At 35.4% G+C, this 27,502-nt stretch overlaps 2 protein-coding genes across 2 annotated transcripts; one reads left to right on the top strand and one right to left on the bottom strand.

The window, feature by feature from the left end:
- The first annotated feature begins 845 nt into the window (after positions 1–845).
- Positions 846–2,203, top strand: LOC145575045 (transcription factor MYB80-like). Its single transcript, XM_081632970.1, has 3 exons — positions 846–1,032; positions 1,176–1,305; positions 1,386–2,203. The coding sequence occupies exons 1-3, from the start codon at positions 900–902 to the stop codon at positions 2,071–2,073; spliced, it is 951 nt and encodes a 316-aa protein (XP_081489096.1). The 5' UTR covers positions 846–899; the 3' UTR covers positions 2,074–2,203.
- On the bottom strand, positions 2,148–27,232 carry LOC145575044 (proteasome activator subunit 4-like). The gene is made up of 35 exons (XM_081632969.1): positions 26,697–27,232; positions 26,515–26,617; positions 26,316–26,428; positions 26,125–26,247; positions 25,893–25,994; positions 25,625–25,790; positions 23,847–23,963; positions 23,673–23,740; positions 23,482–23,583; positions 23,180–23,396; positions 22,839–23,072; positions 22,607–22,734; positions 22,213–22,330; positions 21,907–22,122; positions 21,667–21,822; positions 21,470–21,546; positions 21,151–21,356; positions 20,600–20,813; positions 20,166–20,245; positions 19,022–19,139; positions 18,757–18,927; positions 17,774–17,942; positions 17,584–17,627; positions 17,438–17,480; positions 17,195–17,340; positions 16,811–16,905; positions 10,054–10,943; positions 8,722–9,000; positions 8,430–8,525; positions 7,756–7,934; positions 7,590–7,671; positions 6,155–6,279; positions 5,504–5,593; positions 2,451–2,604; positions 2,148–2,306 (listed from the first exon to the last, which is right to left on the bottom strand). Exons 1-35 carry the CDS (start codon positions 26,855–26,857, stop codon positions 2,265–2,267), a joined length of 5,424 nt encoding a protein of 1,807 aa, XP_081489095.1. The 5' UTR covers positions 26,858–27,232; the 3' UTR covers positions 2,148–2,264.
- Positions 27,233–27,502: the final 270 nt, after the last annotated feature.

Raw genomic sequence — 27,502 nt, forward strand, 5'->3', positions numbered from 1 at the left:
AAGTAATCAAGTAGTAGGGCATTCTGTTTGTAAGACAAATAAATCTCTGATAGACATTAGGTGCAGGACAATCAAGTTGACACTAAGTTAAGCTGAGCTTTGCCTAATGGAACCTAGTTATACATATACATGACGTTTTTTTATGTTCATGTTTATGGGACAGTAAGCATTTTAGAGGCAATGTGATATACGCATAAAACTCGCAGCAATATAATTGTAGCAAACAAAAAAAGTATTACTGTAATCTGAAGGAGGCAGGAAATAGGAAATAGTATTATGTAATGATTGGCAGCCCAAGATTACCCGCCAAGTATATAGGGAGAAAACTGACAAAATAACCGCGGCACGTGTGGATGAGGAAACAAGAGAAAGAGAGAAAGTATGATGGGAGATCTGAAAGCCAACTAACACACTCGTGCAAGAATGAATCCCAGAAATCCATGAAATCCCAGTATCAGAAAAATGAAGGAGAGAGAAAGAGAGAGAGAAAGAGAAAGAAACAAGGGTGTTGTGTTGTGTGATGTGTGTGTTGACCAGGTGTCTTGTGGGTGAGCTACCGGCCTCTCCTCTCACACACTCTCAATGGCGTTGAATTCTTTAATCAACTCATGCACCTTTCCTGCTCTCTTTTCTTCACCTCCTCCCTTCATTTTTCTTATTACTCTCTCTTCTCCTACACCCTATATAGTACTATTTCTTAATTTCCTTTTTCTTATTAACATTAACACTTCTTAATCTTTTCTCGCTATTATACCAATTCTTCTACTCTTTTTTCTTTTTTGGTTTCCTTAATTCTTACTACTCACTGCTATTATCACTAATTCAGCTCCCAAACTAGCTACCACACCAAGCTTCCCCTGTTTCTTCAATATAACCCACCATTATTTAACACATCAACCATGGGTAGAATTCCTTGTTGCGAGAAGGAAAACGTAAAGCGAGGCCAATGGACTCCTGAAGAAGACAACAAACTCTCTTCTTACATCGCCCAACATGGCACCCGTAATTGGCGTCTTATTCCTAAGAATGCTGGTTAGATTCTCTATCTTTCCTCTGTTTTTTTTTTTTTTTTTTTTTTTTTTTTGAATTTTTTTTTAATAAACCAAACCCTGGATAGCACTTGCAATCATTGTTACCGAGTTCTCATTAAACATTGCCAATCCATACATACATAGGTCTCCAAAGATGCGGAAAGAGTTGTAGGCTGAGATGGACAAACTACCTAAGACCTGACCTTAAGCATGGCCAGTTCTCCCAAGCAGAAGAAGAAACCATAATGAAGCTTCATGCTGTTGTGGGCAACAGGTACCAACACAAACCACATCCTAAAGGTCCTTTTTCCCACACTACTGCAATAATCTCTGATAGGAATTTTTAATTTTCAGATGGTCACTCATTGCTGCTCAACTTCCTGGTCGCACTGATAATGATGTCAAGAACCATTGGAACACCAAGCTAAAGAAGAAGTTAACAGGCATGGGAATTGATCCAGTTACGCACAAGTCTTTCTCTCACCTAATGGCTGAGATTGCAACCACGCTAGGACCCCCACAGGTTGCCAATCTAACTGAGGCAGCCCTTGGGTGTTTCAAGGATGAAATGCTCCATCTCCTCACCAAGAAGCGAATTGACTTCCAGCTGCAACCTACCAGTTCACAAGGAAATATGAATGCCACGTATGGTATGAGTACTAAGCCCGACGCCAAGGAAGATACCGTAGAGAAGATCAAACTTGGATTATCAAGGGCAATACAGCAGCCAGACATGATAATCTCAAACAAGCCTTGGGAAACAACTGTAGGAGCAACACAAACTCATGTCAATGGGGGCTGTAATGCATTTACCGCTTTTCAGTATGGTCAATCTGCTTTCATTGCTGAAGAAGATGGATCACCATGGAACCAAAGCATGTGTTCCACAGCAGGAGACCAACTAGGGCACTTGAAACTCGAAGATGAAAATGGAGAAGAGTCTGAAGGTGGAAAGGAGATTAGAAATGGATCCAGCATATTTAGTACCGACAGTATCTTGTGGGATTTACCATCCGATGACCTAATGAACCCCATGGTCTAGACTTTCCCAAATAGTAAAGGGGAAAAAAAAGAAGAGAGAGGAGAGGGGGGGGGGGGGGTATTGCATAGCCAGTCTTTTAGAAATAATGTATTTCATTAACCTTGAACCTGATACTACAAATGTAAATAAGCTACATTTATGGACGCATAAATATAATTACCCATCTATAGCCTAATCCTGTGAGTGAAAATTCAAGCAAAATACGATGATGAAGATGATGTATCAGCAAGAACCTGCAATGTGGTGAACAGTAGATGTAAGCTTGCGGTTAGGGAAAGATACAATAATATTAAACAATATCATTTTTTGAGGGTATTGAAAAATGTCTGTTGAAAGGTCTAGTCAGTAGAAATTTAATAACTACAAAACTCAGATACCTCTAGTTGTTCTTCAGTAAATTGATCTTTTTGAAAATTCCATGTGTCTGCATGAGTCCTTCGAAACTCTGCAACAGCTTTAGTAACAGTTGATCTCACAGGTGACGGTTCACCAACAAAGCGAGCCAACAAGGTAACATGCTCAGGCAACCAACTGAAACAAAAGAATAAATTTAACAACCATGGTTCGTTCAAGTCAAAAGACCACAGAAATGCAGCCAAAATCAAGCTCTTACAACTGCAACTTAAATAGAGGCAGATGCATATATTAAATCACCAGACACCGAAGTCAACCAATCCCCATATTTCAGAGTAATAGAAAAAATTGCTGAGACCTATTTTGTACTTTTGCTGACATATATCAATCAATCAATCAATCAAAGCCTTAATCCCAAAAGTGGGGTCGGCTAACATGAACCAAATTTGATTATTCCGTGTAGTCATCAACATAAATCTTTCTCCTCCATCCCTTACGATCCAAAACTTCATCCTCACGTAAATCCATGCACTTCATATCCTTCCTCACTCCTTCCAACCAAGTAATCTTTGGTCTCCCTCTTCCTCGTTTAATCCCTCCATGGTCCCACTCTTCCACTCTTCGCACCGGTGCACCCTCGGGTCTCCGTCTTACATGTCCAAACCAACGCAGACGATTTTCCCTTAATTTATCTACAATGCCCGCCACACCTACTTTTGCTGACATATAAAAGTAAAAAAAGTTTTGTAAGGGCATTTGACCCCTAATTAGTCTGCACACTCAGAATTTTACCATAATGTAGTGCGACCCAGGGACATAGGTGAGGATATATTGGAACTGCAACCTACATGGACAAAGCTTCTCTTGCAGCAACTCAATAACTCTCTCTCGGTGCTAATATAATTTTTTCTCTTCTTTGAGCATGTTTGAATCGTGTAAATGTAGTTCATATGATTAAAATACACCCAGATCTACAATTTGGCTAATAGATTACACGGCAAATTTATTTAATATACAAAAAAGGATTAAAAATCACCAAAATATACACAGTAAGACAAAAATCACCAAAATATACACAGTAAGACAAAAATTTACTAACCTAACTTTCTACGGATTAATATATTTTCTGTTTCAAATTCTTCAGACTTTTCAAACTCGGGCCGAGGCATTTACCTAACTGTATGTATAACCTTTTTTTTTTAAACTAACTGTATGTATAACTTAGATAAGCAGAATTGTTGCCTTACTGTATGTATAAATTCGATGATGTCTCAATCTACCATGCTCAACAGTGAAGTCGTAATTTCCAAACAAAATTGAATAGCTAAAATATAACTGTATCTTTCATCCCTTCCCAATTGTCTCATAATTATGGTATCAAACTAATTGCTGAAAAGGATTATATATCTACTCCCCTCCCCACCACCACCACCACCCCCCCCCCCCCCTCTCTCTCTCTATTTTTAAGTCGTTCCACTTTTATTGGGCTAGTTTGCCAACACATATCTTTTACCATTAATATCATTAGTATTTTGGAGGGATTCTTTTAGATAGTGTCAAATATTCAATTCTATTCGTGTTTCTTGAAGAGCTCTGGTTTGACTTTTGCACTATACATAAACACCAATCTGACCAACAATTATGCTTAATATATACGATCACACGTACTCATGTTGGTACTTGATAGAATCGTCTTATTGTATAGTTTATGAATAACAACATTTTACAAATAATACTTATTGATAATTTAAGATATCGTTAGTCAAATTGCATTGGCAAATGTGCCAGTCAAATTAGGACATTTAAAAAAACGGAGGGTTTATATTTGTGTGTAGTATCGTCCTCTAAGTAAACTGATCTCAAAATATATACATACAATAAATACTTCCTCCGTTTTATGTGGTTGCATCATTTGCAAAAACACAGAATCTTAGATAATTTTTGGAGATGAGAGGGATAGAGAAAAAATAAAGAAGATAACTCATGTGATATAAAAGAGATAAGAAAGAATTTATTAAATAAAAAGGAAAGTGATGCATCTAATTTGAAACTTCCTTATTTAGAAAGTGATAAATCTAAAAAGAAACAGAGGAAGTACCATATGTTGTTTCATTGATTCTACTCTAATTTTAAAATCCTTAATTCTGCATCCGATTAATCAGGTAACAGAAAATGCTAAGATACCCCCACCTTTCTTCACCCACAAACCCTAAAAAAAAAAAGATTTACTTTCAGTCAAACTAAACATCAAAGGCAACATTATTATATCTTCATGGGTTTATGAGCAGTAGGCAAATCTGAAAATGTGGTCCAGTAAAACTATGTAAGTTGAAATAGTGCCTACAGAGTAATGCACCAAAACTAGGCAAAATAGAGCAGGACTTGAAATAACATGAACCACCAAAGAAGCGAAAAAGTCAGCCATGAGATTTACTATTTGCAAACCCAAATTTTCTTAAATACAACACAGAAAAGGATGAGTTGTGTTAGGAATAGATCAATATGATCTCAACGTACTGTGTTTCTTTCTCAGTGACTAATAGATCATTTCGTTTTATTTTTCCCCGACTTATAAACAATTAAGCACCAACCGAGTTCTAAATCATCTATTAATTTGCATTATCAATGGAAAACTTTCAACTTATTCCAATCGTCGATTTGTTGTATGACCAACGAGAATGTGAGAAACCTTATTAATTATTTTTTCTTTTACTTCAATTGACTCATATAGTCATATTGTTTGCCATAAAGGTTCATTTATAGTAAGCATCGATGATAACAAGTTGGATCCTAGTATTTTCAAGATAAATTATCAAGAGAAACAAAACAAATGGAATTGGAACCCTTAATACAAATGACTTCCAACAGGAGAGAACTTAAAGAGAGAATATATCCCTTCAAAGGAATAAAGAACCGAATCAAAAGAAAATTTACAAGCAACATAAAGCACTTAAACTTCAGTACCCCTCTTTTAGACAGAAAAATGGCAACTAGACATCTCCAAAATTATGGCAGCAGATTATAAAATTTGGCAGCAAAATTTAAAATATTCTAAATTAGGAACTTCCATATTTACCTTGGCATATCATATGGAACAGACAAGACACCAGCTGCCAGCGCAAGCACAGAACCATGAACAGCAGCAACAGAATAGCCATCTCTTCGACTGTTTCATAAAGAGATAATAGGTTAAAAGTGCATTTACATAACAGATTTAACAGAAAATGCACTGACACCTGAAAGAATTGGTGCATCAGATGCACCATTAAGTATTCATAGGCAGTTCCGAAAGATTTAATCATATCAAGACTTGACCACACCGATATAAGATAGAATAGAAGAAAAACAATGACAAAATACACAAATTATGTAATCGCTAGAATTTTCTACAGTGACCAATTAGATAGGGGAAGTTTTTAAAGAGACCATCATCGGCTGCTCGTTATGAACTTCTCAACATCCAAAGAAAGAAGAAACGAATCTAGAAGACCATCTAAACAATTACACATTATGAACAATCACCAGCCGAGGTTATAAATTTATAATGAAAACAAATGATGCAAAGGATATAATTTTCATTCAATAGCTGAATCTCATCAGTTACCACAGACCACCTTAATCCTCTCAATACAATGAAAACATGCACAACCTAAGTAGAATGAGAGAAATACACAACAAAAATTCACAGAAGATAACTTTCAAATCAAAGGCTTATCAAAGATCCAACCTTTGTTTTCTCTTCTTGAGAATAAGAGTTGCCTCTGTATACGCCCTTTCGCGGAAGTCTCCCGCAAGAACTTCATTTCCACCCTTCATTAGCCCAGCCAAAACTGCCGCCGCATGCTCTCGTACCTGAAACCAATTAATTATCAGGAGAAAAATAAAACACAATATAACCATGCCTGCAAAGTGCCTTGTGTGAAAGCTGCCACACAAATTGAAAGTGAATACATCCCAAGAGTTGTACAATTCCTCATATTACACGATTCCAGATGTTGGTTATTTACTCATTTATGTTAAAACATTCCAGCTATGAACTACGTACAATAACTGGAATAAGCATGATAAAATTCTGAATAACAGAGATACAAAGAATGCGATGCAGCAGTGAACATTAGAGAGACTAAATTAGATGTAAAGCAATCAAAGAATAGAAGAGGTTATACGAGTTAACCTACTAACCCATCCTTTGCATGTTATACATGGTGGCCGTGTGAGCCACAAGCATACAAAACTTGAAGGAAAACAAGCATCAAGTACGCTGTAGATAACTTGAAAGGAAACAATTATACATAATCACTCTAACAAACTTGCAAATATTTCGGTCTTTAAGAATATGAACGAAAGAAATTCAAGTGTCCAATACTACTAAGCTTGAGGAGAACCCTTCAATAATTCTCTTAAAATGCCACAAACTTGCAACTGGTAATAATTGTTTAATTCCCCCATGTGTTTCCATGTCTATAATTCTTTTCATGATCTCATCTCTCATATTATTCCTTCAATCCTTCCACACAGTTTACTAAACACATCTTAACCAGGCACCACCAGCATAAATTGCTTCTGTTACACAGAATTTGCTAAGTTTGGAACCAAAAAAAAAGGCAATATATCATATAAAATCTCATGAAAAACTTTTGTATACACCCGGTTTACACTAATATTAGTGTACATCGAGCAGTATTAGGGTAACTTTTAGCTAATTTTAAGGTAACTTTTTGCCTTTTTTTGGGTAACTTTAAACATAATACAATTTTTATATAAATAGACAACAAGAAAGGTTTTATAAAGGTAATTAATTACATTCAATCTAGTCATTTAAAATGTGATTCTTTACTAATAAAGCGTAGATAATTTTTATTTGTATTGGGTTACTTTTATGCATATTGGGGTAACTTTTATTCATTTCAGGGATAACTTTTGATCACTTTAGGCTATCTTTATAATGGATGTACAATAATTATTGTACACCCAATTTTTTTAAAAGTTTATGAAATCTCATAATGTCAAGACAACCCCCAACACATCCCTGCTTCAGAAACATCTGTCTGCTGATTCTACTCTTGTTCTTGGTGCACAAATTGAGCATGAGCATGTTTACAATTAAAATCCACCAGGAAAAGAATATATTGTAATTTATAAGAACAAAGGAAGGAACTTGCCTCCACTTGGCTATCAATGAGTAACTTCTCAACAGTTCTCCAAATCTGTAGCTTTTCATCATGTGAAAGGACAAAACTGTGCCTGTTATGAGTAAAACGGATGAAAATTGACCATATAAATAATAATGATCAGAAAAACTCATGCATGACATTGCCTCAACATTACCTGTACATAAATGTTCGAAGATATGTCAATGTAGCAGATCTGATCCGCCAGTTAGAATCATTAGCTGACTTAAGGATAACAGCAACAGCCTTTTGGAGATGTGGTTCTCTAAATACACTCCATTTTAACAACGAGAAAGCAGCCTTCGCCAACGTTGATAAATCTTTATTTGATGTATCCTTCAAAATCCAAAAATAAACCTTTATTTGACATGCTCAAATCATCAAATTTCACAGGACTCTATAAATCAGACTTCACCTAATCTCTACTACATAGTTTGATGAGTAAAGATACAGATTAGTGACATAAAGGTTCTTCGACCCTTTCCTCTTTCCCGTAAGACAAAAAGGCAATGAGATAGCTAGTTACGATATAAGAGCTTTATTCATACATTAATACAGATGAGAGAAACATAGAAAAGATAAAAGAGGATATAGCAAGTCAGCAATCACAGAATAGATTGTGACAATTATCCTATGACTAATGCAAGACCATTTTAACCAGATTTTTGACATTTTTCATCTTTTTAAATACTAGCTATACTGCCAGCGACATTACCACTAAACTAATGAGACATTTACAGGACCAACTGGAACAGAAAAGGAAGACCATCAGCAGATAAGTCTAAACATACAGGAAGGAAAGGAAGACAAGCAAGAAATCACTTTGCACACCTGTAATGAGATTACGGGATAAAGAATGCCGACAATTGTCTCCATCAAATACAATGATCTACCTGACTTCAGCGAAGAAATAACAAAATGGAATAACTGCACATTTTGAAATCAATGGTTAGAGGAATGACCATCTTAAGTATAGAAACATCAGTCAATCATTTCATGACACAGTTGGCAAAGGCAAACCCAGCCTTTTCCAAAACAGAGGCTGTAAGGTTCAGTTTCCTCCATCCCCAACAAAGCCAAGTAATCAAAATGAGAATTACAGCAACGAAGTTCCAATCATTACCGTTTCCATCCATTTGACATCTTCATCAGAATCATTTGTGATCCCATTTTCTGGAACTACTACTTCTCTAGAATCCATATGGTCAGAATGAGTTGTTTTCTGGATTCTAATGGCCCGTTCAGTAGCCTGATCTGATAAGAGCTGATTCCAACTACCACCAAATAAATCATCTTCCATACCACTGCTTCCGCTTTGGGCAGAACCATAACTAGCAAACAATTTGTGGAGCTGAACATTTGTGCATAACACACAAAGGGTAACACCAACAGCTTCCCTCACCTGTACCATTTGAAGTTTAGTCTTTATAGTCAGAACGGACAAGAAAGAGACAAACCCTCACATGCAGTCATAGGATTCAAGCAGCCAACATGACAGCAATCAGTCAAAAGCTCCATGACATAGAGAGAATGAATTTTTTTTTTGGCATATGGTAAAACAAGAAAAAGAAAAAAATGAACATTACAACTCCTCACTTCACCACAAACATATGATGTGTCGCTAAAGCAAAAGCCTACAATGACAAAGACCAACAGATTAACTCCTGAATGGTAACAAACTTAAACATTGCTAAAGCAATCAGCCAATCACCACAATGTCAATGGTAGGAGTTGAAACTTAACACAAACAATACCCTATCACTGTCTACTGTCAGAAATACAGTTGACATTGACAAGCTTGAAAGCAGCAACAACAATCGAAAACAGAAATACACATCTCTAATAGAGGAAATGAATGTAGTGAATGAAATCTTCACACAGAAACAATGAAGCTACGTGATCTACAACACATAGATGGACAGCAGATACTTCATATCTGTAGACAGTATCTATCATAACGTTGGTGGCAGAGGTTATCAGGACAAATGTGTTCCAAGCACAAATCCACATTGAGAATGGGGTCAGTTTCTGCCAATAAAAAATGGAGATCTATCCTTACCAATATCAGGATTTTTGGGAGTCATCCTTGCAAATTTTACCACTTGCTTCCAATAAAGAAATTATCAGCTTTGTTTTCCCTCAATATTTTCTGCCTCGGCCATTGATAAGTTATGATATAAAAAATAAAGACATGTCACGAAGAACCTTCCTTTGAGATCTAGAATAATCAGCATTAAACTTCTATCAAGTACCAAAGATGCCAATGAAGAAGCAGCTAGATATAATCTATTTAATTAAACAAAAAAGGAATAATCCTAGTATATATGGACTTTTAAAGCTCAGCTCTTGGCAAAGCTGATAAGAGAAACATATTTCAGACTCAACAGCATATGAAAATGTGTAATTATCCTGAGAGAACTATTTTAAAAGAAAAAACAACTAATGGATGACTTACTTGTGCAGATGAATGACTCATATTGATCAGCAAGTCCTTCAGCAGTCTGTTATGAAGAAGTAGTTCTGTTTCTGGCATTTTTGGAGGTGACACTTCTATCAACACAGCTGCTAGAAAAGCATAGCGTTTCGCAATAATAGTAGTAGTCACAGTCTGGGGCAAAGGCGTAAGCAGGCAATCCATGATTTTCTGCCTTAGAAGAGGAACCCGTGTACCGTTCTTTCCCTTCCCAGTCACAGCATAGCGTATGCAAGATGCCCACTCAGGCACAGATTCCACAGACGGTGCCATAATGATATCCTGTAGTTTAGCCATTATCCAATCGTCCCATGCTTCAAGGAGACCATTTACATCAGAATGCAAAATTCCAGCAAAAGCCTCAGCAGCGACGCATTGTTTAGATCTCTCCTTAGAGCTCCCAAATTCATCTAACGCACTTTTCAGAGCTTGTAACACAGGGGTTCCACATTCTTGAATCAACCGCTTAAATATTCGAGCAAAGTTTGAATAGAAAGTATCACTTCCTAACAAAGAAATCCAACTAGGAGTCCGAGGCCAAGAAGCAGTGAAGTCAAAATAAAAAAAGGTAATTGATTTGTCAGCTACACTCTGAAAGGAAGAGTTCCCATGATTTCCCCTAGAAGTGGTTTCACCATCACTAATTATATGAACATGGGAAAGGCTGTTGAAGGTCTCATTAAAAAATCCCTCTTCCTGAAATATTTCAACTAAAGTTCTTTCAACAGAAGATTGGGTAATCCCTTCAACCTTTTCTGAGGAAGACTTAGCTGACATTCTATGGGGTGATTCTTTCAATAATGTATTGAGAGCAGAGATTGCAAGAATTCTAGTTTGAGGAAGTTGGCTTTTTAAATTCTTCAAAAAATGCCCTGAAAAGGAAATGAAAAAACATATTTGGCATGGGTGATGATATCATAAAGCATAGAACAAATTAATTAAGATGATATAAAAAGAGAATTAGTTCTTTAAATACCATTACTAAACAAGTCAGGATATGGAAAAATTTAAGGCCTTATAGCTTGGGTTCATATGATGCCATTTATGATCCCACGAGTAAGAACAAGAACATCCCCTCCAATTCCTATAGAAAAATTACATCAACCACTAAGGATCTAAGAAGCCAAGTCTTTTAATATGGTTCATCAAGACCCCACTTGATCCTAAATCCTAAGCACCTAAGGAGCAATTACTATAAAAATATTACATCAACCACTAAAGATCTAAGAAGCTAAATCTTTGAAATTGGTTCATCAAGACCCCACTTGGTCCTTACAATATCCAAACTCCATACCTATGTCCAAAATTCAGAGATTGTGCTAAATTTATGGGCATTGACAAAATCAGACACTCGGATATGGATAGCCTACAGCTGTACCCGAAAGGCTGAAACCAATAAAATAGGCAATGAATACAATTAATTATTATGTCATATATGCATCCTAAGCTTCAAAAGAGACTTCTTCTGGATGCTCTAAGATCTCTGTTGATCCTGGAAGCCTTCTTCCTAATTTCGGGCAACAAAATTACAAGGTTTTGAATTTTTGATTCCCACACCTTTTCTTTCAAAATACTATACTATATCTCCATTGTATCACTTATAGGGTAATCTCTAACTTGGAATCCATATCTTTTCTCTAATGTCATTAATGGTCACAATGACAATTGAGGATTTCCATGTGCACTTGTAACACTTCCTTTTAACTTCTTACTCCCTCCGTCCCCAAAAGTTTGACCCTTATGGCCAAAATTTAGTCCCAAAATGATCATCCCATTTGCATTAAAATATCATCCAATTTGCAACAATATTTGTGCAAAATTAGCTTCCCCATATACATTTTGCTTTTCCATGTACTTTTATTACTTTCTCTCTCTACTTTTTCCCAAACCCCATATAAATTTACATTTTCAGTGCACTTTTACTACTTATTTAACTTTTTTAATACCCGTGAAAATTGCCCATAAGGATCGAACTTTTGGAAACGGAAAGAGTACTAAAATTTCCATCCACATTCAGATACCTTCAAATGACTTCACCCTGAGCAAGAGTTATATTATGTGTCATCTAGGTGTTTATGTTTATTAGCAATGGAGTCAAAAACCCTCATCATTTTTTTGAATTTTAAATTATAATAAAGGGCTAAAGTATAATGGCTCATTTAACTATTCAAACTTTTAATCACTGCAGATTAGCACAACCATTACATACAGAATACTTCTGCTGGAGATCCCCACCTCGTGGAGACAAACACGGGGTGGAAGAGCTCCGATGCATAATCCCCCTCGTCAGAAGAAGAGGCGAATCATGCCTAATAGCATCAAGATCATTCTTCAACACCATATCCCCATAAGTCAAAGAACTCTCATCAGTAGGAACATTAAGTGCAATCTGCAACCTCCTCTTCACAGTATGAACATTATCACTCCGATCCAACTCCATCCCTAACACACACCCGGTATCCGTCTGCACAAAAACCCTCCTCCTACCCGTGGTAGACACTTTCCCATAGAACTCCCCCGAACCCGACCCCGACCTCGACAATGGGTTCTTAAACAACCCAACAGGGGCCTGGGTCTGAACAGGGCTGTCCACCTTAGACATATTGCCTCTCAAATCTTTCAAACACGGTGACCGCGAAAGAGAGCCCGTTCTCCTCTCTCAAGCTACCACCTAATTCTATATCCCTCAACAGGAATCTACTACTCAAGGTGCACAATAAGGTCACAATCATTAATTTATCACCCACCAAAAACCCTAAATCCACCTCTTTTATCACAACCCACTAAAATGAGTAGCTCAATTTCAGCTAAATCACTACATTCACATCCCCATCGTACTAAGTAAGATCTCAATACTTTGATTATCTGAAGACAAAGATATACCAATAATCAATCATACCATTCCAAAAATATACACATACATAAACAAATGTATACATGAAACTTGAATCTTTATTTAACAGATCTAAATAATCCCAGAGTTGGCAATCCCTAACACGACACGATAACACGATAAGAACCCGACCTAAACAATCCAAAAGCTTATTTATATAATTCTTTGACTACTACTACATCCTGAACACATTTCAAAACTGTGATTTTTTACATCAATCAACTAAAACAGCAAAAACCCACAGCTGAAAAATTAAATCTTCAATGTCAAAATCTTGAAATGAAAGATTAATAAATCCCAGAAAATATGGAGCAGCAAAAATTCAAAAGAACTGACCTTATAATAAAAGAGAGATCTGGGAAATTAATTCCAAGTAAGAAATTAATCAATCAATCCAAAAAAGAAGAAGAATCAAAGAATTATAAATTCAAGAAAGTTGAATGAATTAAATCAATCAAACAATCATGAATTTGAGCTTCGATTTTTTTTTTTTTTCTCTCTCTCTTTCGCGTTATCTCTCTTCGCCTAAAAATGAAGAGCAGGAGTTGTTTTTAACACTGGACCGCTTAAAACTCAGAGGTTTAGTTGACTTAACTCAACCATGGTTAAAACCCTTAATAATAAAATAAAAAGGGATTTTAAGATTTTATCTTTAAGTTAATAATCTTAATCGGAGCTTTTTTTTTTTTTTGATGGAAAAATAAATAAAAAAAAAAGGATGGAAAAAAAGAAGGGTCTAGAATAAGGAATGAGTGCCGTTAGATTTGGGTGATAATCGTGATATAAAGATGGGGATGACCAATGACGAGGAGAGAGAATGTCATTTCTTTGAGGTGGTGTTCGTACGTGGGTTGGGTGACCGTCATTCTAGCAATTCTAAGGGTATTTTTGGAATTTTAGATTTGATTTTTTTTTTTTTACTGTTTTTATGGTGGTAATTACAGCAAAGTCGGAAATATGAGTTTTTGCCTGTTATTTTTAACTTTGGAGTGAGTTAGTACTCCGAATTATGGTTTTTTTTTTTATTGCTTGTGAATGTTTTATTCATTCCCTTTTCCCCATTTTATAAGCAATGTTCATTTTGGAGTTTTGACAAATTCTTTAACAAGAGGGGAAATCTAATGGAAGCTTACAATTGTCTAAAGATAATAAATTAAGACATATAGATATTAGAGAAATCGAGGAAAAAACATAATATGTGTCCACTATTTTGAGAACGAGGAAGTAACTTATTAAGTGGCAACACTAAACTTGTTCATTGACTTGAACTACAGAGTATTAAGTGGCAGCACCAAATTTGTATATTGACTAGAACTATAAAGGATAAACGGTTTATTCAATTGTTACTCAATGCTCATACATGATATACTCCGTATTTCCCAATATCCAACTTTTTTCTTGGACATAAACTCTAGGGCCTCGTTTGGTTAACATGGAAATTTAGGGCCTGTTCATATTTACTTAATTTCAGTTCAGTTCAGCTCCAATCAGTTCAGTTCAGTTCAGTTCAGTTCCAATCAGTTCAGTTCAACTCTGAATTTCCCTCTCACATCAATTCAGCTCCAATCAGTTCAGTTCAGTTCAGTAAATATGAACAGGCCCTTAATCCCTTAAAAGAAAAATATTACATTTCATGAAAATTTATTTCCCAACCGAAATTCTTAAGATTTTCCTAAACTTGTTTGGTTGACATTTTTAGCAATATATAAATTTATAATTCCCATGAATTTTAATATGTCAAGATATGAGCTCATTACTTAACTATGAATGAGTTCAAATAAATGAATTTATATTTTTTGAACATTGTCTTAATTGTTTCTTCATCAATATTTGGGGCACATACTCTCTCTTATACTTCATCCGAAGATCATATAAAAAGAGTGAGTTGATTCATATCTCAACATTATAGTCCCTCTATTCCTAAAAGATGTTTTTATTTGCAATTGTCAATAATATAAGTATATGTTATTTTTAATCCTGAATATTCGAGTTTTTTTTTATCCATGTAAATCTTATTTAATTCATCTGAACTTGTATTTTAAATAAGATGATATAAAAAGAGAATTAGTTCTTTAAATACCATTAATAAACAAGTCAGGATATGGAAAAATTTAAGGCCTTACAGCTTGGGTTCATATGATGCCATTTATGATCCCACGAGTAAGAACAAGAACATCCCCTCCAATTCCTATAGAAAAATTACATCAACCACTAAGGATCTAAGAAGCCAAGTCTTTTAATATGGTTCATCAAGACCCCACTTGATCCTAAATCCTAAGCACCTAAGGAGCAATTACTATAAAAATATTACATCAACCACTAAAGATCTAAGAAGCTAAATCTTTGAAATTGGTTCATCAAGACCCCACTTGGTCCTTACAATATCCAAACTCCATACCTATGTCCAAAATTCAGAGATTGTGCTAAATTTATGGGCATTGACAAAATCAGACACTCGGATATGGATAGCCTACAGCTGTACCCGAAAGGCTGAAACCAATAAAATAGGCAATGAATACAATTAATTATTATGTCATATATGCATCCTAAGCTTCAAAAGAGACTTCTTCTGGATGCTCTAAGATCTCTGTTGATCCTGGAAGCCTTCTTCCTAATTTCGGGCAACAAAATTACAAGGTTTTGAATTTTTGATTCCCACACCTTTTCTTTCAAAATACTATACTATATCTCCATTGTATCACTTATAGGGTAATCTCTAACTTGGAATCCATATCTTTTCTCTAATGTCATTAATGGTCACAATGACAATTGAGGATTTCCATGTGCACTTGTAACACTTCCTTTTAACTTCTTACTCCCTCCGTCCCCAAAAGTTTGACCCTTATGGCCAAAATTTAGTCCCAAAATGATCATCCCATTTGCATTAAAATATCATCCAATTTGCAACAATATTTGTGCAAAATTAGCTTCCCCATATACATTTTGCTTTTCCATGTACTTTTATTACTTTCTCTCTCTACTTTTTCCCAAACCCCATATAAATTTACATTTTCAGTGCACTTTTACTACTTATTTAACTTTTTTAATACCCGTGAAAATTGCCCATAAGGATCGAACTTTTGGAAACGGAAAGAGTACTAAAATTTCCATCCACATTCAGATACCTTCAAATGACTTCACCCTGAGCAAGAGTTATATTATGTGTCATCTAGGTGTTTATGTTTATTAGCAATGGAGTCAAAAACCCTCATCATTTTTTTGAATTTTAAATTATAATAAAGGGCTAAAGTATAATGGCTCATTTAACTATTCAAACTTTTAATCACTGCAGATTAGCACAACCATTACATACAGAATACAGATTGAATTCAAAACAATCTCTTTAATATTGGAAGGTTAAGGCTTTACATCCAACCCCACTTATCCTACCCAAGATGGGAGCTTCTAACACTATAAGGGCATTCATATTAATATTTTGTTGTAGTCATCAATCTCATCATCATCGTCTATGTTTTTTTTTTTTTTTTTTTTTTTTTTTTTTTTTTTTTATTGTCATTAATTAGGCAATAAATTTAATAAATACAAGTTATAAAAGTTTCTCTAGATTAAATTTTCAATTGTGACAAAATTTCCAGTCAAGTTATTTGGTACACTAAAAGTGTATATCAGCATATTTATAACTTCAAAGCCAGAAACAGAGCCATTATTGCACAAACAATAGCTAATACATTCTATTTTTGATGGCTGTGGCTGGTTCATTTCTAATAATAGTTGATAAACAGTAGGTTACAACTCAAATTTGAATAAGCAACCAAATATAAATATGCATTTTCTAGTACTAGCCTTGCATATATAGCAGGATGCTTGAACTTAAAGCTCACTCACCAGCAGTTTCGCTTAAAAATGTTGTAGAAGAATGTGGATCGTTCCTAGATGCCATTGCCACTAATAACAAAACTCTGTTAGCCATCAGATTGTACCTGAAAGGTATAAAAAAAATAAAAATTACAAAATAAATCTCAAATCAATATCAGGATCATGAATAATAGTCCGATCAAAATTTTACTTTAATTACCAGAAAAAGTAACGTGTCAACCAAGAAAATTCTTGCTAATTACAGAAAAGAGCAGGTTGAAGGAAAAAAAAAAAGGTTTCCATATAGCGTTACCAAAAAACTAATTACAATTTAGTTTAAATCCTTTGCTTCACAATTAAGAATTACAGATTTCAAATTATAGCACACATCAGAATCGTGAAATAACAATTTACCTCCAATGCAAACCATTTGTATCAAAACTCATTGAACCTATCTGAGAAATTAAGTCTGCAAAAATTTGCCCGTCTGACTGGCTATCTGATGTCTTGAAAATATTTCTAGGTGCTCCAGCAAAAAGAATATTGAACTTTACAAAAAGCTGTGATCAATCAGGAGAAGCTCAATAAGGAAAGGCTGCAATTTTAAAACATACATGCAAGGCCAAACACAGAGTAATTAAGTTTGCATGACATTACCTCAGTGATTGCCTTTTGAGCTTTAAGGGATTCATGATGCACACTAAACAAGAAAATCAGATGAATAAGACGAAGGCAGAGTAATAATACTCCCAAAAAAAAGGGAGAGTACAAAGCAACACACAAACTAACATATGCCAAAATACCTCTTCAAAATGCCGAGAATGAAAGAAGTAAAAGCCTTTCCATCCTGAATATATACCAGAGGAAATTATTCGAGAACATTAAAGATTTTTTCAGAACAAACATTGGCAAGTGGCCCAAGTGAAAACGCCATTAAAATATTTGAGCCGTTGTAAAAATATCTTATACATTAAAAAAATATTCTTGAATTACCACTGTCAGATGCTTGAGAATTGTTTGATTGGATAGAATGGTGCAAGACCCAAGAACAGTGTATTCAGGTGAACTGGGGTTTGATAAATTCTCAGTCAAGACAAGCATGCACCTTGAGACCATAGATGGCCATCTCTTCAACATCTTTAAGAGGCTCTTTCCAGCAAGTCTGATTAGCAATTGAATACAAACAAATAAAATCAAAACCTGGGTGATTAAAAAAAGAGGGAAATAAGCGATGGACAAGAATTTCTTCTTTATGTTTGAAGGGGAGGGAGGAGGGAAATCGTTCATAAGGTACAATAAAGCTATCAAATATTCAACTGAAAGAAAAGGTGGATTTTTTTAACAGTTACAGTTCAAGAGGAAAATCTTAGAGCAAAGAACACTAGATAAGTATCCACAAGTGACCATGATATCTCTATAAATTCTACTATAGGTTAAGAAAGTGGTAGTCCCATTACCTAGTCAGTCCAAAGAGTCGCTGATCTAGCACATGTTGTCTAGTATATTGCTCTCCAAATTGCCCAAACTTAAAAAAAATTCGAACTAAATACATTGCCTAGCAGCCTGTACTGAAATGTTTCTCCTCTTTCAGAAAATTATAAAGCAGCACAAAAAATTTCAATTCAATGGCAACAATACTTCATTATAATGAAGTTAGAGACCCTCCAATGGATAGATCTGGTGGGGTAGACCAGTAGATGGAGGAACACGGATCTAAACAGCAGATGAGTGAAGCAGAAAGGAGGGGAAAGGAGGCGCAAACTATACCCAATGGTTATGATCATTCTAAAATAACCAAGATCTCAACATCCTAAGGGTGCAGGCACTCACCCACAGCTCCTCAATCCAAGTAAATTTATGGAAAGTTCACATAGTCAAGTTTCAATAGTCATACTAATCCAATATTAAGCTAAAAATATATCATACATGTGATTGAGATGGAAAAAAACAAGGAAAAAAAAAACAAGGGAACTCACGAGCGAACAGTTTCATATCTATGCAAAGCTAGTTTTAGAAGATCATCCATGAGAAGAATTGCATGATTTGATGGAGAGAAATTTCCACTGGTACGATACAAATGAAAAGAGGACTGAGATGCTCTCCACGTGTTATGCATGTATGCCTTGTCAGCAAGAGCCCAGAGTGGCCTGGATGAAAATATTCAACAGCAATTAGAGATAAGAAACTGGAGACTGTGATGCATTGAATGGAGCAAGTAAAAAAAAAAAGAAGAAAAACTACCTTCTTTTTCCATTAGAATGAGAAGACGTTAGAAAGTTTATTGAAGGTTCTACAATGGCAGCAGATTCCAATTTCCAAGCATGCCTGTGATTCGCCCATTCATCATATTCAAGACTTCCTATAACAACAGATTAAACAAAATAACCAAAAATTGTCAAAATAATGCAAACATAATTTTCTTTTCAACTTAAAGAATAATTTCAGTCAAATCAGTTTGTTTGAATACAATTTCAAAAAAAATTCAGACTTTGCAATCCATTACTCCATACAATTATAAAACATAAGGAAAATATGGAAGCTAGTTCCCCTGGCTATTTAGTGGTGTACTCAGACGGAGAGGAATTACTGTATTTTTAGTAAAAAGCGTATATTGTTAAAAGCAATTAAATCACTCTTCTGCATTCCAAATTTTGTTAAGATCTACTTTTTGCACAGAGATTAAGGACAGTAAGTAGTGATTAAAAAATAAGGTGAGTGGTGCAGGTTCAAAATTTATAAAAAAAGTTGAGAGGAAAAACTTAAATAACAAAAAAAATGTTAACTTAATTGTGGAACAAAAAAAGTATATGAGCTTCGATAAAAGCAACAGTCGTCTTTCATTTTTTTTATATTACTAAGAAAAATTGTGTAGGGGGGGGGGGGGGGGGGGGGGGGAGAGAGGGGGGTATGAGAGAGATTCAAAGGGGTTTTGGGTCATGGAATCTTTGGTTCTAACCATACAGTTTTAATAGAATTGAGGGTTGACACCCACTTGGTCTATAATATTATAATTGTTTATTTAATATTTTAAACCAGTGCTAAGAAGAAGAAGAAGAAGAACAACAACAACAACAACAACAATAACAATAACAATAACAATAACAATAACAACAACAACAACAATAACAATAACAATAACAATAACAATAACAATAACAACAACAACAACAACAACAACAACAATAATAATAATAATAAGAAGAAGAAGAAGAACAGATATAAAGAAGAATTATAAGAAAATTTCAACAATTACGACATCAAAATTCAATTAAATTTGGCAGAAATACAATCGATCAAGAACATAAAGTTATAATAAATTCAGTTTAGCTCAGAATAATGTAGTTGAAAACGGTATCTATATCATTTAGCATATCAGAAATCTTACCAAAATTTACTAAAGCATCCATAATACGGATAATGAGAATTAGTAATATGCTATCATCTGGCTTTTCCTCCAACAAGTATCTGGCCAACACCACCCAAGCAATTTAGCACAATAAAATAATAAAACAATTACGAAAAAGTACATATTTTTGTCTTTCCAGGTTCATTTGTATGTTCTACATACATTGTTAACCTATAGAAAAGATTGCGAACATGTAATTCATATAATTCATTTATTATGAACATATGATTCTTTTTTACTCCAGAGAAAAATGTAAATATAGTTCAAAAGCTATCAACATATCATATATGTACACAATTTTGAACTATATATTCATCTGAGACTGGGATCGCATCATGATCCTGGATCCATGATGAGGAAGAGGGAAACCCATAAAGTGAATACTCAAAATAAATGATAGTTTAGGTAATTACCGACAAGCTGCATGTATGACCTCAGCTGCCCTCACTCGCATCTCAGTGCTGCCAACTTTAGCACCTGCGGCACCTGCCAGGAAGAATAAACTTTGCACTGTATCTTCAGCATCAGCAGGTGTGACAGGATCAAAATCCGGCAAGCAAGACAGTATGCCTTGCAATGAAGAATCAATCCGCAGAAGAGTCACCTTGAGATGGTCTTTCTCAATTCCTACACAATGCAACATACTAGTCAAATATCTCTTTCAGAAATTAGATCAGAAGTCACAATATAAATTTTTGTGGATGACCCATGATTTAAGTCATAAGAAAGAGAAAGCAAGTAGAATATTTTGAACTTAAATAAACAGGACATCTGGTGAAAGCAAACAAAAATTGCTATAGTAGAAAGTAAAAGTAGGAAGACAACACTGTGACCCCAACTCTGAAGCTATCAGTGCAAATTCTGGAGAACTATAACTTTTATAAGTACACCTCATTTGGAAACTAAATACATGGTTAAATCATATATATCGAATTTCATACGACAGAGGTAAGAAGTCAATCACCTGCATCAGTATGAACTTTATCTTGGCATATTGTAACTAGTGTGTCTAGTGCTGATTGAAAATGAAGAGATAGAAGCTCATTTGCATATAAAATTTCCTCCTCTACTGGAACATGCCATTTCGGGTAGATGAGTTTGTCACTTAAACAATCTTTTGTGCTGATCCAATTCTCCATGAGGGGGGAATCAGGATGTTGCCATACACACCTACAGAACCAATCTGTGTTAAATAAACTACCTCAAAATTAAAGGATAAGAATCAGCTAATTCTTTGTGAATGTGCATTTGAATGTGAATGTCCAGAGCCATAAAGGGAACACCTGTATTGGTCAACTGGATAATAAAGCACCAAGCTTCCAAGGAGAGACCGGAGCACATGGTCACCAGCTCCATTGACCTACCTCACATGAAAAAAACAAACCCGCCAAATTTAATATGGGACTCTGAGAAATATAATTAGACTGTATTAATATACAGCCCAATAACACTCAAGGCAAAGAAACAGCCAATACAAAACCTTCCAAGATGGTGATTCAAACGCTAGGTCGATAGCTACTTTAAATTGATTCCTGCAGCGTAAAAGATGAGGGCCCCCGTAACTAATACAAACAGACAAGACTTTCAACTGATAGTCAATTGCAGTTTCAAGAGCTGGAGAAATTGAAGGTTTGGCCTGGAAGATTAAGCTTGAGTTTAGCCAAAAGAGATCCGAATATAAACTAGAATTAAAAATTGGAGAATATGCAAAGACCGAGACCTTGCATATGACAGATGGATCCAAAGGACTTCCTATGAATCCCGTTCTAGGCGTCCCTTTCATAGATGATATAACTGCTGATAGCATAGGTATAACAAGATGAAGAACAGCCTCTTCTGGATTTGAGTGCACACAAGCACAGCAAAGAAGTCCAACCTCAGCAACAGCTCCAGGGAGTACATTGGTTTGTACAAACTTGGAAATTTTCTTCAAAGCCTGTATAATAAAAATCAATTGGAATAGCGTCCCCTTTAGCATTTTGCAGGAAGTAAAAGCCTAAAGGATTATCAGTTAAGAGTCTAAGACCTGAGTGAAAAGTGATTTTGACAGTCTTCCAAGCAAGATTTCCAACATGCAGAAGTAATAAGGACCGTCTTCAACAAGAAAAGTACCAGAGGTAGCCATGGTACTAAGTCCTTCATTCCTGGCACCACCCAAACAACAAATGATTCCAGCTGCATGTAAACAATAATGGACAAACATGCATACATGCTGAAAACCAATTAAGTAAGAAAGCAATATTCATAGTATTCCAATTTTCCATGAACTCCTATTTAATCATTCTTGGAATTCTTAATTTCAGGATTTCTAGCGTTTCACTTAAAACTCTGCCTCCCATATAACTTGACCTTCCACCAAATGCAATATTCCAAAAGGATGTTATCAATGGTGAGAAATAATTACTGCTATGAACTCTTACGTGACAGAACTTGGCTCCAGATGTAAAAGTAAAGAGAACAGGCGACATAGAAATTCATCAAGCCACTCCGAGAAGCGGATGGCAGAAATCGGTGACAAGTCATCAGTACTATCTTCTATAACAGCCATCTGCCAGAATTCAACACAGACGTAAAACAATCGGATATAATCAAGTAAACCAACCAGATATAAGTATATATTAAGTTAGTGAATTCTACTGACACACTCCTTACATTTGAAAATATGGAACCAATTAGTTGCATGCTTGCTAAAGTTTTTGGAGGATCGTTGGCATCCATGCCCAGCAGTGCATTGGATAATGAGATGACCAAAAGATCGACATATGAGTAGGAATCATCAGAATCAGCAGGTCTTTCTACTGAAGATGAAATAGATGTGAAGAACAAAGGCCGGCCAATATATGCTACAGACATGACAGCTGTTTTCAACTGGTGGGTGGCTGTCATCTACAAAAAAGATAAACGAATCTCATTGCCCACTTCTACGGTTAGCTTTCCACATGAAAGTATCATATCTTATATTGTGGTGGAAGATGTGTGGTAAGTCTACTAACCGTCTCCAAAGCCATATGAAACCGAGAGGCTACAAAGGGAAGGACCATAGAGGGTTCTACATAAGACAATATTGAAGTTGCTGCAGCAACTGTTTCAGATAAATGTTCATTTTTGCTGTATTGGCCACGGTCAATCAGCTTTAACACAGTGCTGACAAAAGAGATCCTCTCCGATTTTCCCAAATATAGCTCTGTTCGTCTGCGACCATTAGATATCCTGCATGAAGAATCTTATATTGATAAGATCTAATAACAGAACCCTTGCTGACATGGAAGATATCATTCAAGAATGAATTCCTTACTTTTGCTCATGCTGTAAGCGCTTCTGAAACATAATTACCAGATACAGCAAAAATCGCTCCAATGAATAGGTCCAGCGACCACCATTAGAAGGATGATAATATCTAAAACAGCAAAATTAGTGCACATCACATTATTGCTATTAAGATTCTAGACATGGAACAAACTTAGAGAAAAGCATCAGACTACGCACTGCTCCAAGAGATTAATAAGCTTGTCAAAATGCTCTTGAGCTGAACTCCCAGGTCTAAGTAAATACACCTGCATCAATAAAGAAGTATAGCACACCATGTATGATCAATATAAAAGACATTGAAATAACTTCTAAGGTTGAACAAACTTAAGAATGAAGTACACTTGATCTTACAATAGATTTTGCAATGGCCTTAGATGGAGTGGATGTCTTGTTGGAAAACAAGAACCTTGTATTTCTTGGAACATTAACAGAGTATGGGTACGAACTAGCACCATTAGCCACAGGAACCTGAAATTACCAAAGACATCATTCTTTTCAAGCATGGTAATGAAACAGAAAAACCAGAGGTGAAGTAATATGGACAAAATAGTTTCCCAGATTTCCGAGATCACAAAAAGAAAAAGATATGTGGATATGCCACAAGGACCATGTCATGCCTATGTTACATAGAATCCACATAATCTAATTATTTGATTAAATTCCCTAGTTAATGCTGCAAGAATTTTGGAATGCATAAAAACAAGATTTGCTGGAGTGACCCAGAGTCCCAGATCATAAAGTGTTGTTCATGATAATAAGAGCTAACCAGTAAGTATGGAGTACCTATAACTAGGTGTGTTTCAGTACAACATATTTTTATATTTATGCAAGTATTCTCTTTCTCGTGGTTGAATGTGGTCAATTTGCTATCAGACTTTCATGCACCTATAAAACTTACAGAAGCAAATTCTAAAACTTAAGCAAATGCAAATCCTATCATTAGGTGCCCTGGCTGACAACGACTACCCAACCTCCCAAATCATTTGAATGAAATGCATGGAACTAAAACCTTCAACCTCATAGTTGGTGTGAAATTAATCAAGAATCAAGCTCCATAGCATTAAGCATATGATTACATAAAGGATGCATATTTACTTCACTTAAAGGGGGTGCATCAGCTTTATGGTTTGTCATGCTGTCAAGAGCAGAATATGCCAGCTGACTTATCAAAAGGCAATTTTAAGTCCCAACCCAAAACCTTCAAAAAATTGACTGAGCTGATCCTAATCACACCCTAAACAATCTACTAAGAAAAAGGGGGTTGGCCAGTCTATACCCTGGGGAGTTTGGATGTAAGTCGTGAGTTCATGACCCAAGTTCAGCCAAAAAAAGCAGAAACAAGATAGAGAGCTCAAAGGTGTAGAGTTGTGATTAATGCTAGGGTAAGGAACTAAAAGGGATCAAGGAATCGCATAGACTTAATAAACATAAAAAATAAAAATAAAAAATAGTTGAAAGGTCAGGGATCTTGAGACAGGGACACTCTCTTGACAGCTTTCTCCAATATTATACAATTATAATGGCAGATTGTCATCTGGAATACCAGGGTTTTCAGCAAATTTGAAATGCTTTTATGGTATCAAGAAGGCACAACAGCAGTCCAACTACAGCTCTGCAGTCTACAGCTTATCTCAACAAACATTGGCCAGCTGTTAATTGCTGCCAAGAAAATCACCAAGGACTATGTTTTAATCAATGGATTATAGGTGATGAAGGCTGGTCCACAATCGCTTCTAGTAAAGTAGTAAGCGATTTGTAATTTCAGTATTAATGATTTAATTAGAGTGAATGAATAATGTCATTGATTACTTATAACGGTTTCCTCATCGGTGAGAAGAGAAAATTTGTATTCATAATTAGATCTCCTTCCTTTTATTCACAAGTGGGTGGAAAAGTTCCTTAGTTTGTCAGAATGGGATTTTCTTGCATGAAACCTACATATAGAGATTGTCTCATAAGCATCTGATATTCACTAATTCAATTTACACAACTCCTGGTCCTACATATAGAGATTGTCTCATAAGCATCTGATATTCACATTCTTTTTTCACAATTGAAATATATCTTTATCTAGAAAAGAAAATGGTGCGTGCAAGAATATTATACCCCTTAGGGACCCAAAATCTCACCTCAAACATATTCAAATACTTAGCAAAAAGTACAGGCAATAAAGGCTCCCATGTAAGTGTGTCATAGTTCTTTATAACACGAGCAAGTACAGCAGCCCATTGACTGTTCCAAAATTGGCAATTTGGAATAGAATTCCATACTTGTATGCATTTCCCAATCCAATCCCTGCCATTGGCATGCAAAAAAGAGGGAATTATAAATCCAAGACAGAAGAATTTAATAATTACCCACAGATAATAGAAAATTCCTAAGCATCCAAATTCTTACAAAGAGAAGAAATCCTGGTTGTCCAAATTAGTAGAAAGAAAAAGTTTGATGAACCCAGAACCTTCAAATGCTGAATTATGCCATGGATTTTCCAAAAGGGAGCTACAAGCATGTTTAGATTATGATAGTCAGAATGATAGTAGAAAAGATACACAGGTGTGTAAAAAATATGTCCAAAAAATGAATTAGATAATATTACCACATTCAAAAAAAAAGGTCAGATAATATTTACCCAAACTCAGACCATGTCTGGAAAGCAGAATTAGGGGGAAAGAACCTCCTACAAGCTCGGACAAGAGCAGTGAGTGTCTCAAAGTGTCTCTGTTTGATTCTCCATCCTTCTGGGCCAGTATTTCTGTAGAGAAGATATTACGCATGAAATAATAAAATGGAAAAATATAAAGCGGAGAAAAGAAATAATACCTGGAGAAATGGGTACGGAGCAAGATGTCATAAAGAGGGCGCCAGTGAAGAGTGAGAGATAACTTGTTTCTAAACTTGTTAATGATTCTAACAAGTAAATTGCCCCATCTAACCTAACAAAGGCAATTAGAAGAATACTGTAATTAATGAGTGGAAACCCAGATTGAAATAACGAAAAGGATGATAGATAGATAGATACCTGGACGTAGAGTTTGCCGGAAGAAGCATAGAAAATATCCAGTCCAAGTTGAACAAGAGGACCAACATCCTCGAGGGACACGTCACTTTTAGCCTTGATAAAACTGGATTACAAAATAAATCAATCAAGATGATTCTGGAAAACAAAAAAGAAGAAAAGAAAAGAGAAGAGAAGGTACACACAGGTCTAGCACAGAAATCCATTTGAGAGTGGAGTAGACGGAATCTGGATCTTGAGGAAGATAGCAGAGTTTGAGGGAATTCACGACTCCGGAGAAAGCCTCCTTCTCTTTCCAACATTCTTCAAGGATTGGACCAGGAAGCCATGCATTGTAGAGATGCATTTCCAGGATCAAATCAAATCAAATCAAATCAAATTATTATCCCCCTTTCTCCAAATCACAATTCTATTTCTTCTTACTCCATCCACTTAATATACCTAATTAATTACCAATTCACTCTTAACTGGTCACCGGGAGTATCGGTCTTTCTTTATTTCTTATACTTACATTTGCATCAGCATCCACCAGGATATGCAGCCTATCAACCAGGATAATCTGCTTTTTTTTTATTTATTATTATTATAAATATAAATTATAAACTCAACTGCCTTTCTGACAATGGGAAAACATGCCTGATTCGATTTTGATACCTTAATAAGGTGGGAAAACTAGACTTCTACTATCTGCCTCGTTCTTTTTATGCCCCTATCCCTTTTTTTTTTTTTTTTTTTTTTTGTCTTCCTCCCTTTTTCGATTTTTTTTTTCAAACCATATTTTCCACTTTAATTACTAATACTTTCTTTTCCATACATGTTACATTCACTTTTTTATTTTTTTTTTTTTTTTTTTTTTTTTTTGGAAACAAACTTGTTGTCTAAGAAATGGACTTTTTGGATATCACATGCTCTCCTTTTCTCTCCAACTCTACTTATTTTTGGTCTTACACCTTTGTTTCTTTCATCTTCTTTTATTTAGTATGGAGGAACC

This window comes from Chenopodium album, chromosome 13, assembly GCF_948465745.1.
Source record: "Chenopodium album chromosome 13, dcCheAlbu1.1, whole genome shotgun sequence".
In the NCBI taxonomy this organism is placed as follows: domain Eukaryota; kingdom Viridiplantae; phylum Streptophyta; class Magnoliopsida; order Caryophyllales; family Amaranthaceae; genus Chenopodium; species Chenopodium album.

Excerpts from the sequence above, each read along its gene's own strand:
- LOC145575044 (XM_081632969.1), bottom strand. The coding sequence starts at position 26,857 with ATGCATCTCTACAATGCATGGCTTCCTGGTCCAATCCTTGAAGAATGT. Across the intron at positions 21,823-21,906 it reads ATCCATCTGTCATATGCAAG|GCCAAACCTTCAATTTCTCC; the intron begins GTCTCGGTCTTT and ends TTAATCTTCCAG. Across the intron at positions 17,628-17,773 it reads TTCTCAAGCATCTGACAGTG|GATGGAAAGGCTTTTACTTC; the intron begins GTAATTCAAGAA and ends GTATATATTCAG.
- LOC145575045 (XM_081632970.1), top strand. The coding sequence starts at position 900 with ATGGGTAGAATTCCTTGTTGCGAGAAGGAAAACGTAAAGCGAGGCCAA. Across the intron at positions 1,033-1,175 it reads TCTTATTCCTAAGAATGCTG|GTCTCCAAAGATGCGGAAAG; the intron begins GTTAGATTCTCT and ends ATACATACATAG. Across the intron at positions 1,306-1,385 it reads CATGCTGTTGTGGGCAACAG|ATGGTCACTCATTGCTGCTC; the intron begins GTACCAACACAA and ends TTTAATTTTCAG.